At 37.5% G+C, this 27,849-nt stretch overlaps 1 protein-coding gene across 1 annotated transcript in view; it reads right to left on the reverse strand.

Moving 5' to 3' along the window:
• Nucleotides 1-27,849, reverse strand: part of si:dkey-112m2.1 — a 224,052-nt gene that overhangs the window by 81,623 nt on the left and 114,580 nt on the right. Inside the window, exon 3 of the mRNA XM_009295369.5 lies at nt 18,951-19,094. Within this exon, the coding sequence (XP_009293644.1) occupies nt 18,951-19,094 (144 nt within the window). The remainder of the gene's footprint in view (nt 1-18,950; nt 19,095-27,849) is intronic.

Here is a 27,849-nt window from a genome sequence, read left to right on the forward strand (position 1 = left end):
AAAATTTCCTCTGCAGTCAAGCTGAGGGAAAGAGACAGAAGAAGTTGAAAGAGAATGTTTGTGTGTGGGCACAGTTTAACCCTCATATCCTAGCTTTATAAAACCATTTAAAACAGATGGTTTGCTTGTCCTAATTAATTTGCGACGGCCTATTTTTAAATTATTTTTTCAGCATAAATGCATTGCAGTAAATTGATCACAAAGTAAATATTTTTGTGACCTTGCAAATATTTCTATTTCAAATTAATGCTGTTTATTCAACGTTCAATATGTCAAAGAAATCAATGGTTTCAACAAAACTTATAAGCAGTAATAAATGTTCATTCATTCATTTTCCTTCATCTTAGTCCTTTTATTCATCAGGGGTCACCACAGCGGAATGAATCACCAACTTATCCAGCATATGTTTGACACAGCGGATGCCCTTCCAGCTGAGCTGCAACCCAGTACTGGGAAAAATACACACACATACACACACACACACATGCAAACTCCACAAATGCCAACTGATCCGGTTTGGACTCAAACCAGCAACCTTCTTGCTGTGAGGCGACAGTGCTATCCACTGAGCCACTGTGTTGGCAGTAATAAATGTTTTCAAGAATAATAATCAAATACATTTTTCAAATCTCCATGTTAGAATGACTTCATAAATCTCATGTGACTAGATTTGGGTAATGGTTTTTGAAAATTCAGCTTTTCATCACAAGAATACGTTGCATTTTAAAACAGTAGAAATGTGCTTAGCCAGTCACAAGGATCAGTATGGGGGATGAGCAAGCATTTATTAATAGATCGGTTTTTGCTCACATAAGGCCAATTCGTTTTTTTTTTTTTTTTTTTTTTTTTTACAACTGCAGTCTCTGAAGTTGGTTTCCTCATTGGCACTTGTACATACACTATAATCAGTAAACACTCTAAGAAATAATGGTATGCGAGCTGTCACTGGGGTGGTACCTTTTCAAACGGTAAAAATTTTAATTTACAATTTTATTACCTCAAGGGAACATATTAGTATCTAAAAAGTACAAAAGTGTTCCTCTTAAATTTTTAGGTATTAATATATACTTTTGGGGTACCAATATGGACCTAAAAAAGGTGACAGCTTGCGTACCTTTATTTCTGAGAGGGTATGTGTACTTGAACTGAATCAGAACCCAGGTTCAGATCATATTAAAATGTTATACATGAGGCTACAATGGCTTTTCTTGGTCAAACAATTAAAATCTATTGTAAAAAAGTACTAAAACATGAGTAAGGACCATAAAACAAGTCATAAGTGTTTTATTTTTTATTTTTCGAAAAATGAGAAATAAGCATCATCTGAATATGCTTTCCATTGATGATTGGTTTGTTAGGATAGAACAATATTTGGAAATAGTCTGAGGGTTCAAATAATAGTTTTTTAAAGGATGTCTAAACAGATTAAACAAGCTACTAGAAATATTCCTCCGGTGTGGTCTCCAGCTGCTGTAGCCCGTCTGCCTCAGGGTTCGATGTGTTGTGCATTCAGAGATGCTCCTTTGCAAATCTTGGTTATAACAAGAGTTATTTGAGTTACTTTTACCATTCTATCAGCTCGTACCAGTCTGGCCATTCTCCTTTGACCTTTGGCACCAACTAGCCATTTGTACCCATAGAACTGCCGCTCACGGGATATTTTCTCTTTTTCAGACCATTCTCTGCAAACCATAGAGATGGTTGTACGTGAAAATCTTAGTTGATCTGGAGTTTCTGAAATACTCAGACCAGCCCGTCTGGCACCAACAACCATGCCATGTTCAAAGTCACTTAAATCATATTTTCTTCCCCTTTCTGATACTCGGTTTGAACTGCAGCAGATCATCTTGACAATGTCCACATTTATAAATGCATTGAGTTGCTTCCCTAGCTGATTAGAAATTTGCGCTAACGACCAGTTGGACAGATGTACCTAATAAAGTGGCCGGTGAGTTTATGTAACGTGTAGTGTTTTTCTCTGCACATAACCAGTTAAAATACATCTTGTATATCTCAGCTTACACATGAATGTGATCAAACTAAATATAAAACTAATCCGCCACTACCAAGGCATTTATTAATAATTAAGTGATCATTATGTCAGTGGTTCTCAATTCCTGTCTTCACAACCCAATGCTCTTAGATAACCAGCTTGATAGGAGAGTACTTCATGCATGAACTGTGTTCCAATTGACAGGATTCCTACACAGTGTTCATTGCTCTCTTAACTTCTACGAAGATAGAATATCTTTACTTTATTGCGCACATTTACTCAAAAATGTACCCTATGCCTGCAACCAATGGTTTCACACGTAAAAATTGTGACATTATGTAACATTAATGCCATTTGAATGAAACCTTTATGCTTTCTTCAGACGGGAATCATAGAGGAATATGCTGTGGTGTCTACTTCACAGGACACTCACAGTCAAGTTAGGACAAATGTGATAAGAAAAACATCAGAAATGTGCAGTGATGAAACTGCTATGTGGGAAAGATTTCGAACAAAAATGACCATATAAGAGTTGAGTAACTTTGATTTACTGTCTCAGGTTTTGTAAATCCCGAATGCTCTCATTGGTTGAGACGAGTGATGATGCGCAATCTAAACCATTACTGATCAACTTCACTGCATGTCATTGCTCCAGTGACCAAGGTTATTATAGTTAACAAAAACGAATGAAAAAAACTTTTTGATCTTTTTCTGTAACTGAAAGAAAAAAAGAATACTAACTGAAACTGTATTGTGTACAAAACTAACTGAAACTCTATGCCTTTAGAAGTAAATATTTTTACTTCGCACTGCCAGGTGTTAGACCCGTACAGTACCCCAGAGTCTGTAATCCTGATGCCACTGATCAGCCAGTCCTCGTCCAGTCAGGCCTCGTTGTTGCTCCAGAGATAACGACTAGACATGACAGCAGCATAGTGACAGCTTTAAATGCGACCTGAGAAGACACTTAAAAGTATTAATTTAACACATTTGTGCCCAGTAATGGGTTTTATTTCCATACTAGTAATCATAATATCGAACAAATCATTCATTTTACTGGATCTTCAAAGTCAACCAGTTGAAATAGTTCACCAAATCTAACTGAATCATTTGAAAAGATTCGCGTCTCCAGCAAACACTTATCCAGAAACTACTTACTTTTTAACATACCCGATAACCCCTCTGACTCAACCAAATTTTCACAATCAAGTTATTTAGCTATTATAACAGTTCACAGAGATCAGATTTGACAACCGGTGAACTAATAATACTGCATATGCGTGATTCAGCAGGTGAATTGTTCACAAACAGCACAGGTACATGACAGCCTGCCCTCCTGTGACTTAACTAAACTTGTGCAGGTAAACCCACAAAGGGCTCAAATAAGAGCATCTGACAAAACATAAGTTCATTTCATAGCAGAAAGTCATAATGGAGTGAATTATGCTTCAGTTGGCTTGCAAAACGTAATTGTAAGAAACTTTTCAGATCATGGTGATATTTTAACTGACTGAAATTATGATTGCTGACTGCATATTATTGGTATCTTAAGTCCTTACATGCGAGGATTGTCACAAGATCTGGTTTGTGTTAAAGAGCAGAACTACCCATCACCACTGTAACCTTAGAAGCAGCCTTGCACACATATTGTATTTAGGGCAGCTTTCTTGTGGGCTGTAGTATTTGAATTTGAGGATGGTTAGATGGTAGTGTTCATTTGTCCTCTACATATTTCAAAGAATGTATCTTTGGTTGCGTTTTTATTATACAATATTTATTTTGATGATTTAAAGTCTTGCATCTAACAAATATGCTTATTTACAAAAAATAAAAAATAAAACTAACACTGAAACTATTAAAAACTAAACTAAAACTAAGCAATTTCAAAATATAAAAACTAATAAAATCTTGTAAATCTGCCTCTAAAAAGTAATTAAAACAAATTGAATTTAAAAACAAAGTCAAAATGAAAACGAATGAAAAATCTAAAGCTATTATAACCTTGCCTGTGACGCATGGTTTGGCTGTATGTGTATTCATAGCTAGTAAGAAACAGAGTTTTAGAATCTAAACACTTAACAAAAAAAAAACATGTTAATGCAAAATAAAGTAATTGTCTGCATTCATTTCTGAATGCATTAATGCGATAATGCTTGCCCAGCACTATGGCCTATATGGCAATTCAAAAGCCTAAAGAACATGCAGATCCACAACAGAACACGAGGATTAAAGACAGAAACAGAGTGCAGTCATAAAAGCTCAGCTCTGTAACTTGTCTGCTTTGATTTGACAATGTACATATTCAAACAGTGTAATGCTGCTTTGTCTTGAGGACTTGTGATATTCCCTGAGACTGGCTGTTTCTTTCTTTCGCTTTTTTCTTAATCATTTACAACTTCAGATGGCTATCAACTGCACATCTTTATCTGTGAGACGCTCCAGTATAATTGCTCTCATATGAGTCATCAGAGGCTCTGATAGTTTGTCAAGCCTTGAACTGCAAGTGTTTAGAAACAAAATGGCTTGTTCTACAATTTGTCCTGTAGTTTAATTAAGCAGATATAAAAGCTGATTTAGCACTGCTTCAGTTATCACTCACAAAAAGGAAGTGACTGCAGACTTACAAACTGGCTGAATTATAACAAAGAGTCTAAATCCTAATTACATTTTAAAAACAATGGAAGAATTTTAACTTCCAATCATAAAAAAAGATTTGGTGGCAAACCAAAAATAATACTGATCTTCCTCATTCCTAATTTGATAACTGAATAATTATAATACTTTTATTCAAACATTACCATTATTCTAAAATTGTGTCTAAGACACTGACCCAAGTAAACTGTTGTACCCAACGTTACACCCAAACATTATCTTGCCGTTTAAATCATTGTTTAAGATGTAAACAGCATATTCAATCAATTAGAACCACTTGTTTGGGAAACAGAGCTTCAGCAGTTCTCTCATGTACAGCCAGTTAAAAAACTGAAAATGTTGTGTAAACTCACCAGAGTTGAAAAAAGTGACATTATTTTTGGGAAGTACTGATTGAGAGGAATGAAGCTGTGCTCACTCAATTGATCTAAATCTTCACGTACGAGGGGGTGCAGCCATTGGAATCTTTTTGGCTCAAGACTTCCCGTCTTATTCAATTCCACTGATTTTTAGATGTTAAAAACAGCTTGTTCTGCTGCTTGATGTTGCAAACCGCCAACTTATCCAGCAAGTTTTTACGCAGCGGATGCCCTTCCAGGGACAACCCATCTCTGGGAAACATACACACACACACACACACACACATACACACATACACATACACTACAGACAATTTAGCCTACACAATTTACCTGTACTGCATGTCTTTAGACTGTGGGGGAAACTGGAGCACCCAGAGGAAACCCACACGAAGGCAAGGAGAACATGCAAACTCTACACAGAAACACCAACTGAGCAGAGGTTCGAACCAGCAACCTTCTTACTGTGAGGCGACAGCACTACCTACTGCGCCACTGCCTCACCCTAGTAACTATATGTGACAAACAAAAATAAATTTATTGTTAACAATAATTAACAATTAAATTTTTAACAATAATTTTGTTTACTATGACACTGCTTTACACTGTTTTTTTTTCAATGGGTTAAAGTAAAAAAATATGTTGAAATAAAGAAATCAAATATTTCTTTTACTTTTATGATATTCAGGAGCTATGTGCACCCACTGACAGGTAACATTTGCTTAGCTCTCTCTTTCAAGAGTAAAGCAAACTTGAATGCCAAAGCTTTTTAGATATGTATATAAAACGTCTCGGGTTACGTATGTAACCATAGTTCCCCGAGAGGGAACGAGACACTGCGTCTAACCAGAACGCTAGGGGAACACCTCTTTTATACGCGTCTTGAAGCACATGTGAAATCAATCTAATGTAATTAAGCAGGTGTCGTCAGACCAGAGAGTATAAAAGCCTGTACTGAGCATTCAGTATCAACTTCGAATTTGCTTGAAAGAAGTAACAGGCAGAAGAGAGTATGGCGGAATACGCAGTGTCTCGTTCCCTCTCGGGGAACTATGGTTACATACGTAACCCGAGACGTTCCCCTTCTAGGGAACTTCAACACTGCGTCTAACCAGAACGCTAGGGGAACGCAATACCCACTAGGCCAGACTCACTGCTGACTGTGAACGCACACTACGCAGTGAGAATAGAGGACCCTGGTGAGGGGTCTACATCGAGTTGATAGTGACGCACAAATGTATGTGGAGTCGACCATCCTGCCGCCAAACAAATGTCAGAAAGGGCTGAGCCCGAAATAGAAGCTTTGGAGGCCCCGACAGCCCTTGTGGAGTGGGCCTTAACAAATTTAGGTGCAGGGCGTCCAGCAGCCTGATAGGTAAATGAGATAGTCTCAACTATCCAATTACTTATTGTCTGCTTATTTGCCGGACTCCCCCTTTTTGAGGGTCCGAAGCAGACCAGTAACTGTTCACTCTTTCTCCAGTTGATAACCCGGTTAACATATGTATTCAGAGCTCTAACTGGGCAGAGTAAGTTTAACTTCTCTTGGTCCGACGACTGAAATGGGGGCGGGTTAAAGGCCTGTAGCACAGCAGGTCTCGCCACATGAGTGGGCACCTTAGGCACGTACCCCGGTCTGGGATAAAGAAAGGCTTTGGACATGCCTGGAGCAAACTCCAGAAATGAAGGTGCAACCGACAAAGCCTGGAGGTCACCAACCCTTTTTAAGGAAGAAATAGCTAATAAAAAAGCTGTTTTTAGTGTCAGAAACTTATCTGACGCCTCCTGCAGTGGCTCAAATGGGGGAACAGAGATGCCCTCGAGCACCAATGTTAAATCCCATGTCGGTACCCTGTGTGTGCTGACAGGCCTTAGCCTTATGGCTCCACGAAGGAAGCGACGAATTAGCGGATCCTGTCCTAGTGACTCATCATCTAGGGGAGAACGGTAGGCCGCTATAGCTGACACGTACACTCTCAGAGTGGATGCAGCTAACCCAGCAGACAGGCGATCTTGGAGAAATTCCAGCACTGAGGCTACCTGGCAGCTGACTGGGTTCAGCTGGTGTTCTCTGCACCAAGCTGAAAAGAGAGCCCATTTTAGGGCATAAAGCTTCCTTGTGGAGGGAGCCCTGGAGCTTAGAATGGTCTGAGCAACCTCGGTTGACAGTCCATACTCTATGAGGTGGGCCCCCTCAGAGGCCACACCCACAGTTTCCACAGGTCGGGTAGGGGATGAAGTATCATTCCTCCCCCCTGGGACAGAAGGTCCCTGCTGATGGGGATCTCCCACGAGAGACCCGCCAGCAGGGCTATGAGGTCCGATAACCAAATCCTGGTAGGCCAAACCGGGGCTACCAGCAGTGACCGTACTCAGTCTTGACGGACCCTCTCCAGGACTCCTGGGAGCAGAGCGATCAGGGGAAAAGCATACAGACGTAGCCTCGGCTATGTCTGAACCATGGCAACCAGTCACGGAGGGGCTGGATGCGAGAGAGAAACTCATAGTACGCAATGCGTGGTCTCTTGGGAAGCAAACAGGTCTACCTGCGCTTCCCTTAATCTTTCCCAAATGGACTCCACCACCTCGGGGTGAAGAAGTTTCCATTCCCTGGATCTCACCCCCTGCCTCGACAGGAGATCTGCTCCCATGTTCAGATGGCCCGGGACATACATTGCCCTGATGGACAGGATTTTGTTCTGGGCCCACAGGAGGATCCGATGTGCTAGTTTGCATAGCATTCGAGACTTCAGACCCCCCTGCTGGTTGATGTAAGCGACCACCAATGTGTTGTTCGTGCAGACTAAAACATGATGGCCCCTTAGATCTGGGAGAAAGTGTTTTAAGGCCAGAAACACGGCCATCATCTCCAGGCAGTTTATGTGCCAGTAACGATGATGTTCTCCCCATCGTCCCGCTTCGGGAAGCCCCCTCAGGGTTGCTCCCCAGCCCGTTAGAGAAGCATCTGTCATAAGCATGACGCGATGACAGACAGCCCCCAACACTAGGCCCTGGGACAGATACTAGGGCATTTTCCACATACTTAAGGCTCGAAGGCAGCGCCGCGAGACCTTGATCATGCGGATCAAGCCCGTTGCTCCCTAGCCCGTCAGAGAAGCATTTGTCATAGGCATGACGCGATGACAGACAGCCCCCAACACTGGGCTCTGGGACAGGAACCAGGGTATTTTCCACATACTTAAGGCTCGAAGGCAGTGCCGCGAGACCTTGATCATGCGGAAAGGATTCCCCTTGAGGGAAAACCCCCTGGATTTGAGCCACCACTGCAGGGGTCTCATGTACAGCAGACCGAACGGAATCAAGCTGGCTGCTGCTGCCCTGAGACCCAACAACCTCTGAAAGTGTTTCACAGTGATGAACTGGCCTAGTTTGACTCTGTGTACGGTTGACTGAATCGATTCGATTCATGGCGGGGACAGACGTGCTCGCATCGTCATGGAGTCCCATAGCACACCTAAAGAAATGGTCGTCCTGGCTGGAACAAGCACACTTCTTGCGGTGTTTAACCGAAACCCCAACCTTCTGATATGGGTGAGAACGACATCTCGATGCCGAACTGCCATATCTTGAGTCTGAGCTAGAATTAGCCAATCGTCTATGCAGTTTAGGATACGTATCCCCTGCATACGAAGTGGAGCTAGTGCCGCTTCGACTATTTTGGTAAAGGTTCGAGGTGACAGAGCTAGGCCGAATGGAAGAACCCGATACTGGAACGCTTCGCCCCCGCAAGCGAACCTCAGGTATTTCCTGTGTTGGGGAAGGATGGAAATATGGAAGTATGCGTCTTTCAGGTCTATCGTCACAAACCAGTCCTCGGACTGAATTTGTGACACCACGTTTTTGATGGTTAACATCCTGAACCTGAGGGCCTCGACGGACCGATTTAGATTTCTCAGATCTAATATGGGACGCAATCCCCCATCCTTTTTGGGAACTATAAAATACCGGCTGTAAAACCCTGACTCTTTGTCGAGTGGGAGAACACGCTCTATTGCGCCTTTTATTAATAAGGCCAGTACTTCCTGTTCCATAACCAGAGCCTGTTCTGGCTTCACTATGGTGGGTGCAATACCGTTGAAGCGAGGTGGGCGTGCACAAAACTGTATTTTGTAGCCGTGTTCTACTGTGAACAGGACCCACTGGGACACCATCGGCAGGTGTTTCCACGCTGCCAAAAAATGTGCTAGGGGTACCAGCCTCTCGAGACTGGCCTCTGGTTGTTCTTTGACCCCCCTGCAGAGGGGGTGGGGCCCCCAATGCCCTCAGACACTGAGGAACGCCCACCCCGGGAGACACAGAGCCCCCCACCAGCATACGTGGTGAGGTGGTCTCTCCCTTTCTCCGCGGACCCTGGTTCAGTGAGAGCGCTGAATGGTGCTCTCGGCGTCCAGGGGGGGCCCTGGAAAGCCTGACTCCCAACACGTCAGGACTTTGTTTTATCCTTTGAACTTCATGATATGAGGAGCTGGTTGACGGCTGGCCCAGACTTTTTGATCTTGGGGGGAGAAAGTCCCCGAGGGAGCTAGAGCGTTTTTTAACTCTGTCGAGGGATTCGGCGACGCGATCAACGGCGTCACCGAAGAGCCCTGAGCTCGATATTGGAGCGTCCATAAGAATAGCTCTATCGGTTTCTGACACTTCTGCTTGTGTCAGCCAGAGGTGCCGCTCAGTAGCCACCAGGGTAGCCATAGATCGCCCCAAACTAGAGGCTGCCTCTTTAGTAGCTCTTAAAGCTAGATCTGACGCCCGAAGAGCTTCTCGAAGCTGTTCGGGTGTTGCTCCCCCACCATCTAGGCACTCTTTAATTAGGTCAGCCTGATATGCCTGCAGCACTGACATGGTGTGCAGGCATCCAACAGACTGACCAGCCGTCATATATGCTTTACTGACTAGACCCGATGTTAATCTTAATGGTCTCGACAACAAAGGAGGGACCCTTGCAGATTTTAGATCTGAACGACGATGACACGCTAAGTCCTCTTCTATCATTGGCATTACTGTACATGCCTTTTCCCCTAGCCCACGAACTGCTGAATAAATAGCTGTTTTTGGTGTCATTAACCATGCTGAATACGGATTTTTCCATGATTTAGAAACCGCATCATGTAGCTCGGGACAAAAGGGGAGGTCCCTTAGTGGAGGATCTACTCTGCTGGGTAATTCTCTCTCATCCAGCATTCCTGTCAGACGCAGCTGCTGCTGCTCACGTGCTGGCTGCCAATCTATTACATCGAACCGGTCAGCAGCACGTGAAATCACCTCCACTAACTCCTCATATTCCGCTGACTGGGGCGGCAGATTCCCCGACCCTCTTTTTATTTGTTGCTGCGGCGCCTCGGTTTCCTCGGAAACGGAGGACGCCGCCCTCTCACGAGGCGCAGAAGAAACCGCAGAGCGTGCTTCTGACGCTCCCGAAGGAGGATTAGATCTCACGGATCCAGAGAGAGAAAGGACAGAGTCCGTCTCCATCTCATCCGCCAGATCTAGCTGCGAACCCCACGACCGAAGTCGACGCTCAGCCTCAGCACGAGCGGGACCCGAACCGCGAGGAGCGTGCGCCACGGGAGCTTTATTAAAGAACTCTCTCCGACTGCGCAGCTCTTTACGGGAGAGAACGTCACAGTGTCCACAGTCAGCATTCTCAAATGCTACCAGGGCATGCTCTTCTCCCAAACACTCTAAACACAAATCATGTGAGTCACCAGCCGTAATAAAGCGAGGGCATGGAGGCACACAACGTTTAAAGTTTTTCTCTGCCATACCAAAATAAAAAAGTAAGTTGTCAGTTTTTTTGTATTTTGTGTATGCAAATCAGTAATGAAAGATCACAGAAAGAGGGTGTATTTTCACGTGCGTGCTTCTTGAAAGCAAAGAAGTTGATACTGAATGCTCAGTACAGGCTTTTATACTCTCTGGTCTGACGACACCTGCTTAATTACATTAGATTGATTTCACATGTGCTTCAAGACGCGTATAAAAGAGGTGTTCCCCTAGCGTTCTGGTTAGACGCAGTGTTGAAGTTCCCTAGAAGGGGAATAGCCTGTATAATATATTGGCATTATCAGATTAATAAAATATACAGTAAATGAAAAATAAATGACAGAAAAAAAAGAAAAAAAACTGACAAAATCTCTAAAAAAAATTTATAATTACAAGATTAAAAGGTGTAGATTATTTAAATAAAGCAAATTCTTTGATTTGACATTACTAATGATGTAGGTATATTTTGCAGCCAGTTTAGACAATTCATTTCATCCGTGTATATAGTAAAGTTTGGCCCAATCCCAATTCTCCCCCTTAGCCTTTCCCCTTACCCCTTGTTTTGCGTGTTCCTGTGTCTCAATTCCCTTTTGAAGGCGTAGGACTAAGGGGAAGGGGTGAATACCCCTTTGAACAAAGATTTTTCATGAACCAAGGGGTAAGAAAATTTCCCAGAATACACAAGCCACAACGGCAGATAGTTACACCCGGAAGTAAATTTTTACAACAAACAAACACATTGTAAAATAATCATAACCGCATCCGTGTTTTACAGTCAACCACTAAAATAAAAACTAAATTTCGCAATCTATTATGCATAATCATAAATCCTGTACAGCAGTGCCACAAGATTCTGACACTTGGTGACAATTACATACCCTGTCAGAAAAGTCTAGTGGCTGGAAATTACCTTTGTATGGTGTCTGCTATAATGTTAATGTTGTTTTTGGTGTGATTACATAGATGAATATGGCCACTGTGTTAAATGCACAGTGTTATAATCTTATAGTCACATTAGATCGTTATGATAACATATGTCTTCAGTGATTTCCTGAAGATAAGTACTAAAAAATAAAGCAGCTGGAATCACTACAGCAGTCGTGATCGTCTGATCTTATATGAAGCAAGAGAACGGAATGACATGATGACGTGTGGATGTCCCAATGTCCCAGTGGTGTCCCAATTCTTATGGATAAATTTTGAAGCCCTTCCCCTTCACACTTGGTTTTAAGGGCCAAGGGAAAGGGGTAGACATGCAAAAATAGAATTGGTATTGGGCCTTTCTCTGAGTCGTGAATTATTTAATGTTTCTCTTATCTTCGCAACTGCGTGCATGTACATTCTGTCTGCATCTACATCTTGGCTGCAAAGCCAAGTGGAAGTAGACTTAAATAAAAAAAGGTAATGCAAAAACACATACGATTAACGACAGCTTTAGAAAGCGAAAGTGAAAGCAAAAGCTGAATCCCGGACATTGTAGATTTAGAAACCCCAAACCAAGTCCCAAGGGACATCTCCGTGGATCAGCTGAGCACATAAAGCTATCTTTGGGAGTGTTGACAGTTCTCGCAAACACAGAACGAAAAGGGTAAACAGGAAATGTTTCACTACTTTATTAATCACAGATGTTTGGTTATATTGGGCTTTATATAATTAATATTGGGCTTTATAATACTTTATATAAGTAAAGTCTATGTGTATGAAGCACTGAGTTATGAACACACTTGTTTGTAGGGTAAGCGGTTTAAATGTTTTCTGCCATGTATTATTTCTAGTCATTTTTCCCTTAGGTAACTGTTCTACAGTTCTAAACCAATGCCAATCAATAAAACGGGCACATGTCCGCATTGAAGAATAAGGTCAACTGGTTAATATGCAAGTCACACAAAAACGACTGTCATGCTTTTGCTCTCGAACAGAAAGGTGCCTAAATTTGTTTATTTATCAATACAGCAGCATTTGCAGATATTTTGCAGATCTAAAAGATTTGCAATAATGACCCATTTCTAAATGAAAATAAATGAAAACAAGTTCTATCAATATGTGTGCACATAATGTAATTCTAATATAACTAAAATAAATATAGAAAACATTTAAGGTATTAAAATATAGTTGCCTATGTAGTTCATAGGCAGGCAGCTCACTTGGTTTTAGAAAAGAGTTCATGTCTTTAAAATTTCGTAGTGGAATATTAGTTCAGGCAGACATTATTATGCTGATATAATGATCAAATCTGCTATTGTCAGAGTGGAAATGGTACAGTGTGTAAAGACTCATTAGTGATATATTGGAGACCTCGGGAAATCAAAGAGGAAGTATAATAACTCATTACCAATCTGCCCCCTGTGGACTGGAGCTAGAACATGGTCCTCTAGCTCTCTCACCATCATCTCTTGACCTCTAAAGTAAAAGAACAGATTAGAAAAGTCCATGGGGAAGACTTTCTTACCACTCATACTCTCTGTAAAGCTCATTTACAAAATTATACAGTTAGGTTTTGAAACCCAAGGAGCATAACTTTGCCTAAAGTATTAGAACTTAAAACAAGGTGGATCTGTTTTAGAGATATTCTTTTTTGTCATACCAATATTGGTATGTATTTTCTTTTCCTAATTTTGGCAGTATAAAAGATTTCAGAAAGTGTCTCTGAATCTCCCTTGTGCACAAAAAATAAAACTCTCAAAGCCCCTGTAAAGCCAAATGTATTTTTTTTCTGCTCCCCTGGACAAAAATTACAATTAGGTAAAGCATGTCAAAGTAACAAGAATATCTTCTGGAAACTCCCACACATTAGGTGGAATAGGAATTTCAATGAGGGAGCATAATCAAATAACTGTACGTTATTGAAATATGATTTATATAAAGCTCTACAGGCGAGGAAAGAAAATTCTGTTAATGTTCATCATTTTTCTCTTTAGTCTGAAAATGAGTGTATGAAAGCTCAAAGCTCTGTCAATACTGCTTACCACCCCACACTGTGTGGCCATTATATGAACTGACACACTTGAAAGTAATGTATTTGCAGGCAGATAGGCGAAATGCACAGCCAGAGATGATTCACACTTAAACCAGTCTTAAATAACACAGATGCTTTACATCCCTTTTTCATTCGGGCAGTTTTTCTTTTTTTTAATCAGTACTTGGAATGGAGTGTGTTTGTAAGATTAATTTGCATATGCAAATGCCACCAAAGAGAGGTACAGGAACAGGTGAGAAACCTATAAGGGCTGAGAGAGTACAGCTGCCAGTCTAAGACTTTCTAATCTCTCTGAGTGGAGAAATGCAGAGCGAGAATTATTCTGTTATTTTCAGCCTGGAAATGCAATCTAACACAATTTTTGAAATGAAAAACAGGTAAAAATTTTAACAAGGAATATGAACTTGAATGGAAACTGAAATAATAATGCACCGAAAACAATCTGTTTGAAATCAGTGCAGGAGGAAAATAAACATGCATTAACATTTAGTAGATGCATTTATGCAAAGCATCATACAAGTGAGAAAGAAAGAAGATCAAAAAAGAATCATCAGATAACAACAGTATATTATTGCTATCCAGGGGCGGGCTTAGTTATTTGGGGACCCCTAGGCAATTCCAGGTATGGGCCCTAGCATTAAAACTCAAAACACTCTCTTTCTCAATATATATTTTTCACTTTGTAGATTTGGTTTTATTTTTTTCTAAATAAACTGCAACAAAATAAAAAATATAAAATCTATTTTAAGTGGAACCTTTATTTTCCTAATGTAAAACTAAATACAACAGATTAATACACACAAAAAAAAACAAGTTTACAAACTAACATTGCAAAGTAAATTAAATTTTAATATTTGCATGTGAGGTACAGAGGGAATTTCCCATTACTGTATATATGGGGGACACCTGGTTTTGAGAAGTAGTACCAACATTAAAATCTTAAATCTTGTCAGCGTAATAGTCTAGTGGTTAGCGTGCCGACATATGGTGCAATAGCATGTCAGGGTGTTGCGAGTTCGAATCCCGGCTCAAAAACATTTCCCTACCCCCTCTCTCTCTCTGCCACTTCTCTTCCTATCTTGATACTGTCCTATCTAATAAAGGCAAAAAGGCCAAAAATAAATCTTTAAAAAAAATAAAAAATCTTAAATCTTAATCTCAGCTATAATCCAATCAGATTGATTCAAGCTTACAACAAATAGACAGAATTCGTCCTACTACCTTATCTTTGTTTTGAAAGAATCCCTTCTTCCACCCCATCTCATCCTTTTCCTCCCTTTACCAGGGGGAGCTCTCTAGGCCTACCTGATCTCGGACCCCCTTATAAGCTCATTGACCAGTGGGAGCGGAAGCGGGAGCTCAGGGTTCTCTCCCAGGCCAGCACGCCAAACCTGCTATTAGCGTCTGACATATCTAAGTGTGAACTTTTGAAATGACAGAAAATTTATAAAAGAGCAGTATGATTAATAAATTGGTCAGAGCCCTCTAATTCTCTGGAGCCCTAACCAGCTGCTTACAGTGCTTCGCTTATTGGTTAAGTCCATCCCTGATGCTATCACCAGTATTTTAGGTTTTCCAATTTAAATATTTTATTATTTATTTAATTTGGGCAACATACAGATAGGAGATTGTGTGTCTTCTACAGGTGGTTTGTCAATCCCACCTAACTGAGGGAAGCGTGCACACTAAGAACTGTATGATGTTTTTTTCCCAAAAATACCCATAAAAAAGTGTCTGGTTCATATGGAGAGGAGAGAGTTGCTGTTTCTCCATTTCAAGAACGCAGAGAACTGACTTTCATTCTTGTGGTGACCAGTCTTGCATTCCAAGTTAGCTCGGAAGGACGAACTCTGAAGACTACGAGAAAAGAGAACGTGTCCTGTGAGAAATGAGATGCTACGCTCTTCTGGATAGTCACATTTCTTTAATGGAAAACTATTTAAACATTACAGCATTCAAATTTTTCAATATACTTTGCACAATACAAATAAAACAAACTTTAATGTGAATTTTAGCAAATTAACACCCTTAATGTGTTTATGCCTTTATTAAGATTTTCATGGTAATGTTTACTTTCACCGTATCATTTAGGGAATCTCCTGAGGTAAATAAGTTTTATCTCTGAACTTTAATAAAAAATCTATATAAAATGCTGCTATTCCCACCTCCTTAATTCAGCTGCAAGGACTTCTAGAACTTCTCGAGTGAGTTTTCAGAATTAGAATCAGAAAGAGCTTTTGTGTCAACATACGAGGAATTTGTTGTCGTGACAGAGCTTCTACAGCGCAACAGAATTACAGAGACAGAACAATAAACAGGTAATAAATATATAAACAAGCAGTAAAGTTAAAGTTTTGCGCTCAAGTCTGGATTGATGCATCCTCGATATCAAGAACACATGTGGAAACTTTTATGCATCCTACGTTCTTGCTGTCTTGAGTTTTGGAACTGAACTTTGGCAGTTGATGATGTCATTACACGAGAACAGGAGGATGCAAGATCGCTGAACGCATAGAACAGCCAGTGTGTTTCCTACAGGTGGTTCGTCATGCTCACTCACCGTTGTGAAACACATTTAGAATTTCAAAATTTTTCCAAGAAGCATAGCACCATAAAATTCATGGTAAGAAACCCATATGAAAAAGTTGTGATGGCTTTTGTTTGATGAACAGATTTAATTCCGTTTTTAACATATACACACTGAACCATCTTTTCTTGAAACTAAAGAACAAAACTTGATGGCTGAAATGTGCTTGCTTGACATGGCATGATGTGAGAAATAAACTCATAGCTTCAATAGCATCAATCTAACAAGATTGTGCTCCAATTTGCTGTATCTGATGGGCTTGATGTGAGTGTGTAAAATGTTTATGTGTGAATGAAGTCATGAATAAAAGTCAGTGCAATGTTTTCATCACATAAAAGAGTAGTTTCAAAACCTTATGGGTTTGGAGCGAAAAGAGGGTGATTAACTGATCAGAGGATTTAGATTTTTGGGTGAACTAATGCTTGTTTAAGATGAGTGCTGGCTCATTTGGTGCATTTCAGAACTCACATTTTCCCTCTTAGTTTGGCTTTTTTAGGCAATCACTCTCAGATTCACACAAAAACAATCTGAGTTTGATTGGCAAGAATGAGAAGGCCTCAGCCTGATTTAAAATGAACTCTGGAATGGTTCAGTTGAGGTGAGAAAGCAATACAACCCAACAGACCAGCAAACCAAGTGGTATCATAATTTGTAACAAGAAATATCCACATAAAAAGCAGTAATTTAGGATTATGTGAGTATGTTAGTTATTGCTTCTGAAAACCAAAGAGAGCCTCTTCATCTTAAAAAGTTGTGTAATTGCTTTTATTATAGCAAAAACACCCTCCAGACAAAAAGTGTAGATTCATGCTTCGACCGCATTATAGATTAAATATTAATTTTAAATATAATTAATTACATATAATTATTCACTTAGAAAACTAAAGAAAAACGCAACATTTTAACCAGTTAAGTTCTGTTTTGTAACAAAGCTAACAATCTATAAGTCTGAACATGCCCAAATTTACAAGTAATTAAAAAATCAATAATAAAGCAGCTACTGTAACATGTATAACAGGAGAATTTCATGCTACACAATTCAGAAATGAAACAAAAAGTAAATACAAAGCAAATGCACATTAAAAATAAAAAGATCCCCATAAAAAAATACTTATTATTTACACACCTTACTTTAAGCAGCATTTCACCTAACGTAATTCAGAAATGCAACAAAAAGTAACTATAAGGCAATTAGTACCTAGGCCTGTCACAATAATCAATATATGGATTTATCCCACAACACAGGGACATGGCCTTATTCATTTTTAGTGATGTAATATATATCGCCCATGCAAAAACCTAATTATTGCAACATTTCAGCTTATTGCACCTCACTATCTCTTCTAGAGATGTCAGTATCAGTACAGTTAAAAAAAATAAATAAATAAAAACTACTTTGCAGAATTTACTATAAATCACGATCGGATATTTTCATGTAGATGTCTGACAACTGAAATTAGATCTGAAAGCAGATATCGCAGCCTCTGTTACTATTTACCTTGCCATTTTTTGTTAACATTGATTATCTACTTGTTTGGGATATACAAGTTTTCACATTCTGATTCCAATATATAATTATTAAATTGTTAAAATGACTGTAGTTAAATTAAATAATCTTAAGAATGAAATATTATGTGTTCTCTGAAAGACCGTACCTGCATTGTGATGATATTATATTGTTATTCTGGCATTATATAATAAAAAAATGTCTTAAATGCCAATAATATTGTTTATCACAAAATATTTTGGTGCAATTTTTATACAACATAAAATAGATATTTTGACAGACCTAATAATACCTTAAAAAATTATATAACCCAAAAATAAAAAATAATTACTCATCATTTATTCACCCTAAGTTAGTTGTAAAGCTTATTGAGTTTGCATTTTCTGTAGATCACAAATGAAGATATTTTGAAGAATGTTGAAAATTTGTAGCCAATGACATCCTTAGTAGGGTGGGAAAAAATGTTATGGAAGTCAATGGCTACAGATTTTCCACATTCTTTAAAATATCTTCATTTGTGATTGACAGCACAAAGAAACAAGTAAAGGGTGAACAAATGCATTAGTCTTGCGAACAATCCCTTTAAAGTAGCTATAAAGCTACAGTAGCTTATTACAGAAAAAGTTTCGCATATGAAATAATCTTAAATACTTCTAAGAAAACTAGTCATGTAACTTCTCAGCACTTCAAAATATGATGCAATAATCTGAGAAATAAAACACGCTTCCAGTACCAGAGGGCCTGTACATGAAAGCAGCAGAAAGGTTTAGAAGAGCAGTCATTAGACAGAGATGCTTATATTTGAGGGCTAAAGGCCAAAGGGCTGTACGATGCAGGTCACGGTATATGTGCATGCGTTTGACTGTTTATTGGCTGAAACTTTACAAAGAGAGCTAAATTGTGAGCAAGTGAGAGAAAAAAAACTTTTTCATTTGCAGTGTTTTTAGCCTGAAGCTTCAATTTTAAACTTTGAACTTGTGGGTCACTGAAGTAACTGGCAGGCTTTTGAAGATATCGTCTTTGAAAGCAGCCATCTCTGCATCCCGAATTCTCCCCTGTTAATAAATGCGTTAATAGAACAGACAGCTACTGACCGTTTTCCAAAGCTGGCTTCCTTCCTTCGGCAGTGCAGAGTGACCACTCGATGTCCCTCGCTCCTGACGTCTTGACTAACTGTCCACTGCACAGGGTTGCTGGCTCTCGCCCCCAGAAACGCCACACCATCCTTCAACTTCACTCTGTCGGAAACACCAAAAGAACCATTCAGTAAGTGATTGGATGTGCTTTGTTCAGTAAGAGAAATAAGTCTTGAACATGTCATCGTTTTTTCCCCAGAAAACATATTTCTAAAGGTGCTGTTCACTTGAAACTTCATAAGGATGTTGGTAACAACCATAGAAATCCATATATGCAAATAAAATAACTAATTAGTTAAAAAAAAAAATCAATTTATGTGTAATAAAATGAAAAGACACAGGGAAATAGTCTTGAACACATGAAGAAAGGGAGGTGTTGAAAGGCAGTCAAAGAGCCCAGACAGCAGATGAAATCTCTCAGTAGTTATTCAGCAACCCTCTGCCCTTTTTCAGTGAAAATTAATGTTAGCTGCTGTAGAAGATGAAATCAGGGTGGACATCTCAGTGAGACAATGATCTAAAACACAGCCAAGGAAACTCTCAAAGCTTTCAGTGAAAGAAAATCAAGCTGTAGAATGGCCCAGTTAACCACCTGAATCCAATAGAAAATACAAAATAAAAATCAAATTTGATTGACGAGACCCTCACAATCATCATGATTTTTACACTCTGTTAAAGTCTTTGGAAAAACTTCACACCTGAACAATTCATTCTCCACATGAGAGGCATCTTTAAGCTGCCATCACCAATACAAAAAATTGAATAAAGCAGGGGTGCCCACACTTTTCCCTATATAGGGCCAAAAAGTAAACTTGATTGAGGGCTGTGGGCCGAATATATAACAAACCGTATTACATTCAATTTGCCAAGGGGAATTTCCTCATTTATTCTGCAATATTAAAAAAAAAAACGTTGCTTTAAATCATATATAATATTTAATGCAGTATCATTTTTAATATTTTATAATGAACTTTTACAGTAAAAACATGAACAATTGAATTTATAACACAATGGAGTTCAGTGCTGCATACACTAGTCGAGCTGCACCTGCCTGCTCATAGATGTCAGATGTACTGTGTTGTATGTCAAGTGGCAGTATTTACATTTTTAAAGTCTGATTCATTTACAACATTTAATTGAATCATTTAATTTTAGTTGCCTTTTTTGTAGCTAAGTAATAAAACAAAAAATAAACAAAACATTACGTTAAATTAAATATTCTCAATGACAATTTTTGTCAAAGGCATTCGCCCCAACTACCAACATTCTGTGATTACATTCCCTGTCAACAGCTCATTAAGAAATATTTTTCCTAGGAAAAAACATGACGCATTCAATACTTATTCCCCCACTGTATTATATTTACATTTTTATATGTGAAATACTTGAAGTTTAAGATTATTTCATAATGCAAATTCTGTCATCTTTTACTTAATCTCATGTTGTTCCAAAACTCTTAATGTACACATGAAATCAAAACTAACCATATCATTTTGTTAGTGAACATTGCTAGTTTTGTGGTGAACAATTCCCCTGTACATGTCATTATGAAAAAAAATATATATTTTGCTTTCGTAATCTTTTATTGATATTTGAAATTTACATTTCACTAGAAACTGCATCACATTACAAATTAAAAAAAAACTGTTTCAAATTCTGGTTCATGCAGACTTTAAGACTTTTATTTATTTTTAAAACATGAATGAAGATATTTGGATCAAAACTATTTCAGTCCCTCCATTAAAGTCTATTTACTCAAATCTCTAACACTTCTAAATGTCCATTAAGAGATCAATATATCCAGTAAATTGGGTGATTTTATTCAAGACTTTCTAAAGAGACACAATTGCTTTAAAGATGAACAGATCTAATTTAGGCATTTTCCCCCAGACATATCCACTCATTAGTAAATGTTTACAGCATTTTGCTTTGGACACAGAGGCTCAAGCATGTTTATTTGATGCACAAGAACAAATGAATTTCATTTTTACGTGATACACTGCACTTTTGAGCTTTTACAAAAACCATTTCTTATTCTTGGGCATGGCAGGTTAAACGGTTTTACTTCTGTTGATGTTCTCTAATTAAACTTTTTATGTAAATAATAGCCTAAATTAAATTTGCTTATTAAAAGTGTCCATGTCACTTTAAAGGACTTGGATTAAATTATTCTCTTTTGACAGTTTTTATTTTATCTTATTTTATTAATTTAATTTAATATTTTACTTTTTATTTTTATTTTCTATTTTCTTTTATTTTTCTTTACTTTTTTATCTTTTCTTTTCTTTTTTTATTTTATTTATTTCTTTTATTAATTAATTTTCTATTTTATTTTATTTTTCTATTTTATTTTGTTATTATTATTTTTATTTTCTATTTTATTTTATTTTATTTTTGTATTGTATTTTATTTTTTATTTTATTTTCTATATTATATCATTTTATTTTTTTATTTTACTTTATATTATTTTATTTTATTTATATTTTATTTTACATTTTATTTCTTTTCATTTATTTTTTTTCTTTTCTTTTCTCTTCTTTTCTTTTCTATTCATTTTATTTAATTGTATGTTATTTATTTTATTTTATTTGTTTAGTTAACATTTATTAATTCGTTATTTAATTTAATTTGATTTATTTTATCACTTTGAGGACATTTATATCCTTTTATATCCTGAGAGACTGAATTAGTGTTCTGAAGATGAAGAAAAATCATTACAAGTTTGGAATGAAATGAGTAAATGTTGACATTTCTAATTTTGGGGTTAACTAATCTTTTAATACATTTACATGAAAAAAGTGCATCTGCATTTTCCACTCCATTTGTATACTGGGTGACTAACAAAAAGTGTCTTCTGTTCTTGAACAGATTGCAGTTGTTTGCCTCATGCATTATACAGCCAGAGAGAGACTAACCAACGGCTCATGTAATACACTGCATTGTATAACCTCAAAATCATTTAAGGCCCTTCAGTTTTGCTTTCTTCATGTATAATCATAATTATGTGTGTTGCAAAAGATGATGGTTAGCAATATTTTAAGGCCATTAAACAGGCTGATACTGACATGCAGAACTACATGAAAGGGAAAAAAGATGTTATTATTAACTCTTTCTTACTGAACACAAAGGGTGAAATTTAATAATGTACACTCTTTTCCATGCAATTACAATAAATGGGGACTGTGTATTTCAAGTTAAAAAGGACACAAAAGCATTATATAAGTATCACAATAGAAGTCTGCATGAATTGTAAGCACTATTCAGAAATCTTCATTTGATAGCTATCCGCTTGTGAGGTCATGACTCATGATGTATGGAATACTGTTTCCATGTCCAAGCCGCTACTCATTTGAACAAAGAAAATATTTGTTTATGACCACTTTTTAGTGATATCACACATTACAGTGAATGTGTGCATCATAGAGACCAATATTTCTAAAAAATAAATAAATAAATTTAACCACTTTCTGGCCATCAGATATTCGGCATGGTAACATAAAGTTGAAGTCAGAATTATTATATATTAGCCCCCTTTGAAATGTTTTTTCTCTTTTAAATATTTCCCAAATGACAGAGCAAGGAAATTTCCACAGTATGTCTGATAATATTTTTTCTTCTGTGGAAAGTCTTATTTGCTTTTTTGGCTAAAATAAAAGCAGTTTTTATTTTTTTTTAAAGTCGTTTTAAGAATAAAATTCAGAAATAAAACTTCAGAAAACTAAATACCATAAAATGTGTATATGAATCACTTTTATCTAACCAATAGTGAGTTGTTTCTTTTTCCTTAGCAACTGCAGTCATCATTCCAATATACAGTATATCCATATATATGTAGATATGTGCGTGCACCTTCAATATTTTCATATGCTTTTTATATGTGTGTAGATTTATTAAATTGAATTAAATATGGTTACAAAAAGAAAATTGTCATAGAGACAAGATGAATTTTGAAAAACTCTGTAGATGAACTATGTAGTGTTTACACTCATAAAACAGCACAACGTATTCTTGCCTGTGTCCCACATTGCTCTGAACACCCAGTACCTGCAGTCAGCCAATCAACGACAGGATGCTGAAGACGGGCTGCAGTGCAATTCAAATGCAGAAAATAATGGAACTGATGTTATCGCTAAGACCCACACCAAATGCAATTAGAAACAGTCCTGACGATTGCTTTTTTCTCTGTCCATATCTTTTTGTTCTTCTGTTTTACCCCCCATAGCATTTATATCAAGAATAAACTACCTAATGGTACATAAAGCCAAGTGTTGCAATCATACGCTAACTCGTACACAATCAGGACCACATGCCATGTGATAAAAGCTCCACTGGTGGCAACAAAATGATATGCATTGAAGACATCTAAGAATGAGGTTAGTTTAAAAAAACAAACATGAGGAGGAAAAAAAACACTCAAATTCCCTCTGGGCAAAAACAAAATATTGCTTTCCTTTTAAATCTTCTTTTAGAGCATACTTTAAAGTGAGCTTTTCTATGATGCAATCATAACATTCCTTTTAAAATGTTTTTCTATCCACCAATCAAAGATAACGAATACGGACATCTAACTCAAATTTGATGTCTTTAGATATTTAAAGGTCACTCTGTGCCTCAAATAACAGCAGCTACTTTTAGAAACATGCCACTTGTGAAACATTAAGTACATACATCTGTTCTAGTGAAAATCTACAGTATCTGAATGCTACTTTGGACACTTTACATGCGTGTGCGACAGGATGAATGCGTGCACCTTCAATATTCTCATGTGCTTTTCCTAAATTTTCTGTCAGTAGTGTATCATTTGTAACAGAACAATTGCAAATGCTTTGGTGACCCTGGATCATTTAGATTGCTTTTATTTCTTTTATGGTGTGGCATTTAGGTCATTTCTACTTGCTTATTGCTGAAAGCTCTTAAACACAAGGATGCGCATGCTAATACAAAAGCAAATGAATTCATGAACAGATTTTTACATTTAAAGAAAAAATTCTCAGATTAAAGGATGAGACCTTGCTGCTCTGTAAAGAGTTTCTTAACTTTCATTAAAATTCACTCTGAATTGCGCATAACATTTAAAATAGCTTTTCATATATTATTTTTTTTGACAGAAGAATGGAGCTTTGGCCTCCAAAAGTCAATTGCCAATTAGTTTAAAACAGATCAGCAGTTTTTCTGCTGTTTCATCTGAATTAACTGACCTAGCCTGAAAAATCTTTTACATAATTTAAAATGTATGGTTTATACTGTACCTTAGTTGAGCTAAAGCTGCATAAGTCATGATGCCGAATATATTATTGGCTTTTATTATTTGCTAATATTTTTGGGTTAAAGCTTGGAAGTTGACAAATAAGTTTAGCATAAATAACACAATTAAAGCAGTGTCTTACAAAATACTTCACAGAATTTATCCTGCTAAAAATGTTTTGGAAATATTTAAACTTGATATTTCATAAATGTGTTAATTTTGTGGTCAAAAAAGAAACAATTTTGCATTTTTTTTCATTCTATTTTTGAGTATAGGATAAAAATGTGTTTATTTGGGGGAAACCGGAGCACCCGGAGGAAACCCGCGCGAACGCAGGGAGAACATGCAAACTCCACACAGAAACGCCAACTGAGCCGAGGATTGAACCAGCGACCTTCTTGCTGTGAGGCAAACGTGCTACCCACTGCACCACTGCGTCACCATATATACATATTTCTCTTTCAGAAAACTAGGTGAATACTGGATGTAATACCTTTTTTCTTGTGGCAATGAATTATTAAAAAAAATAAATAAATACAAAGTAATTCACGATGCCTGACTAAATGATGATAAACTACCATTAAAAACTATTCGGGGTGAGTAGGATTTTTAAAAAATGTCTTACTTTTATTGAGCAAGAATGCTTTCTATTTTTGAAAAGCTACAGTACATACATGCATACACATTACAAAAGATACATTTCAATTACATTTTACTTTCAACATTATAGTGCCATTTGGGTCATTTCTACTTGCTTATACTAAACACTCCTAAATACAGAGACGCACATGAGCTTATACAAAAGCAATATAATTTATGGACGGCTTTTCACATTCAAAAGGGTAAAATATTGGATCAAAGCACAAAACCCTGCTGCTCTATAAAGGCGTACTTAACATTCATTAAGATTCACTATGAGTTGCACATTACATTTAAAACAGCCATTCATATTTTTGACAGAAGAATGGAGCCTCGGCCTTACAACTAATAGAGGCAATTGCTTTTTAAATGGATTGAGTTTTAAACACATTATCATTTTTTCTGCACATTAATGTCCATTAAGTGTGTGCATTAACACAAATTTGTTTAATTTGATGGCAATTCCATTCAATATGTGATTTGAGCAAAAGCAGCATAATTTCTGATGCTGCAGGCAGATTTTATTTTTCATACTGTATGTGCTATATGAGCTTATAAAGTACCACATACTCTATTTACATGCAAAAAATTAGAAAAATCTTGTTGAAATTTTGTAGGTTGTAATTTTGTTTGGCAATATTTAGCTTGAATTTAATTGTATTATCTTTTGTTTGAATGCACCAAAATAAATAGCTTAAATTAACTGATAAATGGATAAAAATATTCATTTTGAAAATGGGGTGTATCCAATTATGCTGAGCCCTGTTTTTACACACTGTAAAAGCAATCAGCTGACAAAATAAAGTAAACCCACTGCCTTAAAGTTAAGTAAATAAACTATGTTCACAATTATTCAAAATAGTCAAGTTAATAGTTCCTAGTTTACATGTTTTTTAAGTCAATGTTAATTTTGTCAGTAAGTGGCTTGACAAAAACAAATACTTCACAAATCATCAGCCAGTAACGTGACTGAATGTGCATGCTCTTATCGCCTCATTTAATGAATGAACAGTGCAATGCAACAAATATTAACAATTATGAATGTTGGTTAAGGGCGTCAAGGTGGCACAGTGAGTAGCATGATTGCCTCACAGCAAGAAGGTCGCTAGTTCGAACCTTGGCTGGGTCAGTTGGCATTTCTGTGAGTTTGCACGTTCTCCCCGTGTTTGCATGTGTTTTTTCTGGGTGCTGCGGTTCCCCACAAGTAGAAGAGATATGCACTATAGCTGAATTGAATAAGCTAAATTGTCCATGGTGTATGTGTGTGAATGAGAGTGTATGGGTGTTTCCCAGTGATGGGTTGCAGATGGAAGGGCAACTGCTGCATATACTGGATAAGTTGGTGGTTCATTCCGCTGTGGTGACCCCTGATTAATAAAGAGACTAAGCATAAAAGAAATGGATGAATGAATGTTGGTTAGTTTTTATCTTGTTGACTATATTTTAGGTCAACAATAATGCGCTCTTTATTCACCAGATGAGCAGATCAGAGTGTCATATTCTTAAGTCATATTCTTAAATTACTAGCACAGAGGACCTGTCAAGTTTCTGTTTGTGTCAGTACATAAGTAATGTGCATTTATATAGTGCATTTTCTCAGCACACATCAGCTATAGGTGGAGTGGAGAGATAGTGAGAGAAGAATTCAGTGGATGAGGATGATTGGTGGGCCATGCTGGGTAAAGGCCTATGGAGGGAATTTGGCAGGACACCAGGGCTACACCCTTGCTCTTGACCACAGAGAGTCAGAACTTCAGTCTCATTCTAAAAATAGTGAGATACTGACAGTATAGCACAGGGGTCGGTAACCTTTTTTTAGCAACGAGTCATTTCTGATTTTTTTTTGGCAAATTTATAGAATTTTTTATTTTCGCCATCACCACTCATGAATGTTGTTTGAATATATGTGTGCGAGTTTACCATAGAAATGCAAGTTGTTTGCCCTTTATCGCAGTTGTAATTCCGGTTTATCCAACATCCTTTTTTTTTTTTTTTTAATTAGTTTTTTTTATTAATATAAAAAAGTAATGTAGTTGTATTTTCAATAGCATACTGATTTCTTGTGACATTTATAATTTTAAACAGTAAAATATTATAGAATGGAGACAGCTGGAAAGTCACATATATTCATAGGTTCCCTACCACTGGTGTAGCACCTCCTACACTATACTGGGGCATCAGGATCCACACAGATCCGCAGGATGAGCACCGACTTCTGGCCTTGCTAACACCTTTTCATGGACACTTACAAGCTAAAGGTCTGCCAAGCTGTTATTAACACTATTTTAAAGTTAAATCAACTTGTTGTTTTTAAGTCGATTTGTTGTTTTTGAGCCAACAAGTTTACTCACTATTTTAAATAAACTCGTCACGTTTTACAGTTTAAAAACAGATATGTTTTAATTAGTTATAAAATCTCGTGGTGGCACAGTGGTGCAGTGGTTAGCACTGTCGCCTCACAGCAAGAAGGTCACTGGTTCGAGTTACGGCTGAGCCAGTAGGCATTTCTGTGTTTGCATGTTCTCCTCGTGTTGGCATGGGTTTCCTCCGGGTGCCACGGTACCTCCCACAATCCAAAGACAAGCGCTATAAGTGAATTGAATAAACTAAATTGTCTGTGGTGTATGAGTGTGAATGAATGATTGTGTATGGGTGTTTCCCGATATTGGGTTGCAGGGAAGAACATTTGCTGCGTAAAACATATGCTGGAGAAACTAAGCCAAAGATAGTTGAAATAGAAACTAAGCCGAAGGAAAATGAATGAATAAATGAATGAATGAATCCAATCTCATGATAATACAATTTTTACTGTATTTTCAGTTTTGGTGAGCATTTCCACATTCAGCTGTACTAGCATGACTAAAAACAACCAGCTGAATGACTTTTCAAATATATATCCCCTTTCCTTCAAGACGGCATAAATGCAATTTGTATTTCACCCACACACTTTATTCATCAACTCCGACTATATAC

The sequence above is a fragment of the Danio rerio genome, chromosome 21, assembly GCF_049306965.1.
Source record: "Danio rerio strain Tuebingen ecotype United States chromosome 21, GRCz12tu, whole genome shotgun sequence".
Classification (NCBI taxonomy): Eukaryota; Metazoa; Chordata; class Actinopteri; order Cypriniformes; family Danionidae; genus Danio; species Danio rerio.